Source organism: Salvelinus alpinus, chromosome 10 (genome assembly GCF_045679555.1).
Source record: "Salvelinus alpinus chromosome 10, SLU_Salpinus.1, whole genome shotgun sequence".
NCBI lineage: Eukaryota > Metazoa > Chordata > Actinopteri > Salmoniformes > Salmonidae > Salvelinus > Salvelinus alpinus.
The window spans coordinates 21,084,815-21,092,586 of NC_092095.1; the positions used below are offsets into that span (position 1 = coordinate 21,084,815).

Below are 7,772 nucleotides of genomic sequence, written 5' to 3' on the forward strand. Positions count from 1 at the left end.
TATGTTTTCATACCCTACATTACTCATCTCATATGTACATACTGTACTCTATACCATCTACTGCATCTCGCCTATGCCGTTTGGGCATCACTCATTCATATATTTTTATGTACATATTCGTATTCATTCCTTTACACTTGTGTGAATAAGGTAGTTGTTGTGAAATTGTTAGGTTATATTACTTGTTAGATATTACTGCATGGTCAGAACTAGAAGCACAAGCATTTCGCTACACTCGCATTAACATCTGCTAACCATGTGTATGTGACAAATATATTTGATTTGATTTAACATTGAAACGCTTACTTATGGGCCCTTCCCAAGAATGCAGAGAAAGAAAATAGAGAAATAATAGAAAAGTAAAACACATAGTAATAAATACACAATGAGTAACGATAACTTGCCTATATACAAGTGGTACAAATACCGAGTCGATGTGCAGGGGTACGAGGTAATTGAGGTAGATATGTACATATAACTAGGAATAAAGTGACAGAGAGTAGACAGTAGCAGCGTATGTGATGAGTCAAAAAGAGTTAGTGCAAAAGGGTTAATGCATAGGGTCCGGGTAGATATTTGGTGTGCTAGTTAACTACCTATATAGCAGTTTTCTTGCTTGGGGGTAGAAGCTGTTCAGGGTCCTGTTGGTTCCAGACTTGGTGCATCGGTACTGCTTGCCGTGCGGTGGCAGAGAGAACAGTCTATGACTTGGGTGGCTAGTCCTTGACAATTTTTAGGGCCTTCCTCTGACACGACTAGTATAGAGGTCCTGGATGGCAAGGAGCTCGGCTCCAACGATGTACTGGGCCGTCCGCACTACCCTCTGTAGCACCTTGCGGTCGGATGCCAAGCAGTTTCCATAGCAAGCGGTGATGCAGCCAGTCAATATGCTCTCAATGGTGCAGTTGTAGAACTTTTTGAGTATCTGAGGGCCCATGTAAAATCTTTTCTGTCTCCTGAGGGGGAAGAGGCGTTGTCATGCCCTCTTCATGACTGTGTTGGTGTGTTTGGACCATGATAGATCCTTAGTGATGTGGAAACCGAAGAACTTAAAGCTCTCGACCCACTCCACTACAGCTCTGTCGATGTGAATGGGGGCGGGCTGGGCCCTCCGTTTCCTGTAGTCCATGATCAGCTCATTTGTCTTGCTGACATTGAGAGAGAGGTTGTTGTCCTGGCACCACACTGCCAGGTCTCTGACCTCCTCCTTATAGGTTGTCTCATCGTCGTCAGTGATCAGGCCCACCACCATCGTGTCTCGGCAAATTTAATGATGGTGTTGGAGTCGTGCTTGGCCAAGCAGTCATGGGTGAACATGGAGTGCAGGAGGGGACTAAGCACACACCCCTGAGGGGCCCCCATGTTGAGGATCAGCATGGCGGATGTGCTGCTGCCTACTCTCACAATCTAGGGGTGTCCTGTCAGGAAGTCCAGGATCCAGTTGCAGAGGGAGGTTTTCAGTCTCAGGATCCTTAGCTTAGTGATGAATTTAGAGGGCACTATGGTGTTGAACTCTGAGCTGTAGTCAGTGAACAACATTCTCATGTACTGTAGGTGTTCCTTTTGTCCAAGTGGGAAAGGTCAGTGTGGAGTGCAATAGAGATTGCATCATCTGTAGATCTGTTTGGGCAGTATGTGAATTGCAGTGGGTCCAGGGTGTCTGGGATGATGGTATTGATGTGAGCCATGACCAGCCTTTCAAAGCATTTCATGGCTACAGATGTGAGTGCTACGGGGTGATTTCATTAAGAGCGGTTCCCTTGGTGTTCATGGGCACAGGGACTATGGTGGTCTGCTTGAAAGATGTAGGTGTAACAGACTGGGTCAGGGAGAGGTTGAAAATGTCAGTGAAGACACTTGCCAGCTGGTCATCGCATGCTCTGAGTACGCTTCTTGGTAATCTGTCTGGCTCTGCGGCCTTGTTAATGTTAAACTGTTTAAAGGTCTTACTCACATCGGATATGGAGAGCGTGATCACACAGTCGTCCGGAACAGCTGGTGCTCTCACGCATGGTTCAATGTTGCTTGCCTCGAAGCGAGCATAGAAGGCATTTAGCACATCTGGTAGGCTTGCAACACTGGGCAGCTCGCGGCTAGGTTTCCCTTTGTAATCCGTTATAGTTTGCAAGCCCTGTCACATTTGACTAGCATCAGCGCTGGTGCAGTATGATTCGATCTTAGTCCTGTATTGACACTTTGCATGTTTGATGGTTCGTCGGTGGGCATAGTGGGATTTCGTATAAGCGTCTCACTCCTTGAAAGTGGCAGCTCTAACCTTTAGCTCAGTGCGGATGTTGCCTGTAATCCATGGCTTCTGGTTTGGATATGTACGCACGGTCACTGTGGGGATGACGTTGTCGATGCACTTGTTAATGAAGCCGGTGACTGATTTGGTAAACTCCTCAATGCCATTGGATGAGTCCTGGAGCATATTCCAGTCTGTGCTAGTGAAACAGTCCTGTAGCTTAGCATCCTTACCCAAATGGAGGGTAAAGGAGAGCTTTGTATGCGTCTCTGTGTGTGGAGGTGATCTAGAGTTTTTTCACCTCTAGTTGCACAGGTGACATGCCGGTAGAAATTAGGTCAAACTGATTTCAGTTTTCCTGCATTAAAATCACCGGCCACTAGGAGCACTGCCTCTGGATGTGCATTTTCTTGTTTGCTTATGGCCCTATACAGATTGTTGAGTGCGGTTTTAGTGCCAGTATCAATTTGTGGTGGTAAATAGAAATAAATAGTATGATCTACAGCTTATCATGAGGTATTCTAACTCAGGCGAGCAGAACCTTGAGACTTCCTTCATATTAGATATTGTGCACCAGCTGTTGTTAACAAAGACACACACCACCCCCCTTGAGTTTACCCGATGCTGACATTTTGTCCTTCCGATGGGTGGTATACAGAAGATGGCCCTATTTGGTAAAAGACCAAGTCCATATTATGGCAAGAACAGAGAAAAAACAGTCCATCATTACTTTAAGACATGAAGGTCAGTCAATGCGGAAAATTTCAAGAACTTTTAAAGTTTCTTCAAGTGCAGTCGCAAAAACCATCAGGCGCTACGATGAAACTGGCTCTCATGAGGACCGCCACAGAAAAGGAAGACCCAGAGTTACCTCTGCTGCAGATGATAAGTTCATTAGAGCTACCAGCCTCAGAAATTGCAGCCCAAATAAATGCTTCACAGAGTTCAAGTAACAGACACATCTCAACATCAACTGTTCAGAGGAGAGAATCTGGAATCTGGCCTTCATGGTCAAATTGCTGCAAAGAAACCACTACCAAAGGACACCAATAAGAAGAAGAGACTTGCCTGGGCCAAGAAACACGAGCAATGGACATTAGACTGGTGGAAATCTGTCCTTGGTCTGATGAGTCCAAATTAGAGATTTTTGGTTTTAACCGCCGTGTCTTTGTGAGACGCAAAGTAGGTGAACGGATGATCTCCACATGTGTGGTTCCCACTGTGAAGCATGGAGGAGGAGGTGTGATGGTTTGGGGGGGCTTTGCTGGTGACACTGTCGTGATGTATTTGGAATTCAAGGCACACTAAACCAACATGGCTACCACAGCATTCTGCAGCGATACGCCATCCCATCTGGTTTAAGCTGAGTGGGACTATAATTTGTTTTTCAACAGGACAATGACCCAACACACCGCCAGACTTTGTAAGGGCTATTTAACCAAGAAGGAGAGTGATAGAGTGCTGCATCAGATGACCTGGCCTCCACAATCACCCGACCTCAACCCAATTGAGATGTTTTGGGATGAGTTGGATCACAGAGTGTAGGAAAAGCAGCCAACAAGTGCTCAGCATATGTGGGAACTCCTTCAAGACTGTTGGAAAAGCAATCCAGGTGAAGCTGGTTGAGAGAATGCCAAGAGTGTGCAAAGTTGTCATCAAGGCAAACGGTGGCTGCATTGAAGAATCTAAAATCTAAAATCTATTTTGATTTCTTTAACAATTTTTTTGGTTACTATATGATTCCACGTGCTATTTCATAGTCATATTTCCTGTCTTCACTATTATTTCACAATGTAGAAAATAGTAAAAATAAAGAAGTAGGTGTGTCCAAACTTTTGACTGGTACTGCACATATTACCTCGACTAACCTGTACCCCTGCACATTGACTCGGTAACTTCAACAGCCAAGACAGGGTGGTGGCCCTACTGCTGAAGACTACCAGAAAGCGGACACCGTCATCTTCAAGAGAGCGAGAGAGTTTACCAGATGAGCTCCGTCTCCTGAAAGCTGGTAAGCCTGTCCCGTCCAGCAGTCGCCTACTTAGTTTGTCACCTGAGCTTGACAAGTCCAGAGAGCTCATCCGAGCTAGTCTAGTGGTAGACTAGGTTGTGCCGAAGATCTAGAACATTCTACAGTTCATCTCATCGTCCTCAATCCTGGTCATCCATCCACTAGACTCCTTATCCAAGATCACGACAGCCATCTGTGCCATCCAGGCCCTGAGAGGGTGTTTGCAGAGATCCGCCACACCCGTTGGGTCTTCTGCGGGTGGGAAGCCATCCGTCGATTCCAGCACACCTGCAAAGAATGCCGTAGATGTAAATCCAGACCTGCTGTCCCCAAGATGGCTGACCTGCCAGCTGCACGCCTGCGCCTCTTTAAGCCAGCCTTCCACTCCACGGGCATGGACTACTTCGGGCCCTTAACTGGTCTCACCACGAGGGGTGTATATGATGGGTGTATACTTGGACCTCCTGACCAACATCGATGCCGACTCCTTTCTGATGGCCCTTAGAAGAGTCATCGCCTGCCGAGGGACACCGGCTGAGCTGTTCTCTGACCAGGGAACAAACTGTCCTCATTGAAGTGTAGGGTATCCTGAAATCGAAGCCCTTGGGCTATGTGTCCTCCATTATGGCAGACCTGGACCCCGTGACCCCTAAGCTCCTGTTGATGGGGCGGCCAGACGGATCCCTGCCACAAGTGGTGTACCCAGAGACTGAGCTCCTCAGCAGACATCGATGGAGACACTGCCAGATCCTGACGGATCACTTCTGGTCCAGCTACATCAGGCACTACCTACTCAGCCTGCAAGCCCGCCAGAAGTGGCATGCCATCCCTGACGACCTCAAAAGGGATATGGTGGTAATGTTGGTAGACCACAGCTTCTGAGAGCCCTCTGGCCAATCGGACATGTCCTTAAAGTTCACTCAAGCGCAGATGGTCATGTGAGGTCTGCCGAGGTCAAGATCAAGGACAGAACATATACTTGTCCTGTTGCCCGGTTGGTAGTCCTCTCAGCTCTCCCGGACAGAGAAGACAACAACAGTACTCCTGCCGTAACCCCGCTCAAGAACCCTTAGCCTTTCTCAGAACCAAATTGAAGTCGCAATTTGGGGTGGCTATATGAAAGACTATTGAGAGAAAATATTAGTTCATCATAGGAGAGCTGTAGCTCCGCCCACCGGTGATGTGGAGCAGAGCATGCTGGGCGATCTCTAATTGAGGAGAAGGAAGTAACTAGATGTTACGTTCCCCAGTTTCTGTGTTGTAGCTTGTGTATTTGAGTATGTGTTTCAGGAGATGGCTTCCTGAATTCTGCCCAAGCAGCTGATTGGTCGACTCCAATTGATGATTGGAGAGCTGACCCCGCCCCCTCGTCAAGACGCAGCTGTCTCTAATTTCCAATGCCTTCTGAAACTATATAAAAGCCAGTGTTCTGTTCAGAAGAGAGCGATCATTGTAGGCTGAGATCATTGTAGGCTGAGATCATTGTAGGCTGAGATCATTGCTGGCTGAGATCATTGCTGGAGAGATTGAATGTTATATAGATCCTTGCTGAGAGAGGAGGTTGATGGCTGAGGGTTATAGCATGTTGGTCGTTGGTATGTACTGTGTTAGTTGTTGCTGGGAGCAGTTGGTATGTTCCGTGTGAGATTGTTGCTCAGATAGAGCTTATTTGATGTCCTTTGTTTCTTAGTTTGGTTGAGATATTGTTTGTTCTCCTGTTTCATTTGTTCCCAGGGGGGGGAAGGCTAGGGAGTGCTTAGGCAAGAGGCCCGTGGGCATACGTATACCCATAGTATATTCACTGTCTAGGCACACTAGGTAAGACCTGGGTGGACCACCCCCTGTATTTTGGTTAGGGCACCAGCTGGTGTTAAGTTAGATGGGAGAGGGGAAGCTTTGATATTTACTTTCTTTGCTTTGGTTCCGTCCAGCCCCCTTTCCCCATATTACCGTGTAAAGGAATAAAGTCCTAGTAAACGGTCAATTCTGCCTTTTGTTGTCCTTTCTCGCACCTACAGTCCATACCTCTTTCACTTCACGGGGAGTTGAGTTGTAGCAGGGTGTTGCGTTTCCTCTTCATAGAGGCGTGCGTAACATAATGGGGGCTCATCCGGGATTTGAACCCGGGACCTCTCGTAACACTAGAGAAAGTACACAAGCCAAGTGATAAGTTCCAGCCATCTCCTGTGAGTTAATATTTCTAATTATTCATGTGGAACGCACTCCTTTGTTGTGCTAATTAGCGTGTTTACCTGTAAGCTTGCTAACCCTGTTTCTGTCATCTAATTTCAGGCATTTCATTGTATAGTATAATGTCCACCAGTGTCTAGTCTTATATGCCCTGTGGTTGTATGGATGTATACTGCATAGATTATGTGGGCATTTTGTTAGCAATAAGCCTTATGGATGTATACTGCATAGATTATGTGGGCATTTCGTTAGCAATAAGCCTTGTGGATGTAGCTATAAACATTCAAGTTCATGCAGTTGTGTGAGGATGACGGTGCTGCTCAGTACTGCTGTGTAGTTGCACTCCTCTGATCATTCATTAGTGAAGTCACAGCCATGTTGTATTGCCCTGTGCAGCAGATAACCTATCGTAGCCATATTATTTATAGTTCATGTAATTGTGGGTTGTATTAAGCTTATACCTGCCATTTACTATTGTATTTAATTTCCCCCTTTTCAGAACCACACACACTCTTGGTAAACACAAGTGTCAAGCCATACACTGTGCTGTGCCGTTCCTGCTCTATGTGAATCAGAGTCATTAAACTACCTCAACTGGAATCCTACCGGTCTGTCATCTGTGCCCTTACAAGCACCTGCGAGAGAACATATAGTGCTAAGAATATACAGTCCAACAGGTTCTCTACTACATACAGCCCAAGGAGACAGAATATGTGGGTGCTTGGAAAAGACATTTGATCCCTCCTCACATGGTGGGCACTCAACCATGTGATTCCCCCAGCCCCATCGACGTTCATGTACCACACAGTGCACAGTTGGTCATACGACATCCAGTCTGTCATCAAACTATGTCAGTACTACAAATCCTAATCTCCATAAAGGCCTCTTATACCAAAAAGCACATCTGCAGACCTCTAATATTCTGATTTGCATAAAGCTCAAAGGCCTTGGTTGTCATATACCCTTACTGTTTGCATTACTGGGTTTCTCTCACACAAGCTTGAGGACAAGTGTTGTCAAAGCCACAGTCAGCACATAAACTGAAAGAGAGAGGGGGAGGGTAGTTGAGGCAGGGGTAGACTGAAGGGCAGGCAATGTGTCAATTACTAGGGGTCAGCACTACAGGGTACATCTGTCCTTCAGCATATGGTAGAATTTTGCCCCGCAGCCTCACACCACCCATGTCTTCACAACACAGAGACAATACATAAACAAAGGTGAGGGGAGAAACTGGTATTGCCTGGATGTCTGAGAGGCATGTGCTGGGCACTAGGATGCCATTGCCAAATGACTGGGCTGTAAAAAAATTTTTTTTTAAATGTTTAA

The 7,772-nt window shown here is 46.3% G+C and overlaps 1 protein-coding gene across 2 annotated transcripts in view; it reads left to right on the plus strand.

Moving 5' to 3' along the window:
- LOC139531685 (interferon regulatory factor 8-like) overlaps positions 1-7,413 on the plus strand; it is a 37,717-nt gene extending 30,304 nt beyond the window's left edge. For both annotated transcript variants that reach the window (XM_071328370.1, XM_071328372.1), the window contains one exon: positions 6,946-7,413. In XM_071328370.1, the coding sequence (XP_071184471.1) occupies positions 6,946-6,966 (21 nt within the window). In that variant the 3' untranslated portion in view covers positions 6,967-7,413. The remainder of the gene's footprint in view (positions 1-6,945) is intronic.
- The last annotated feature ends 359 nt before the right edge of the window (positions 7,414-7,772 follow it).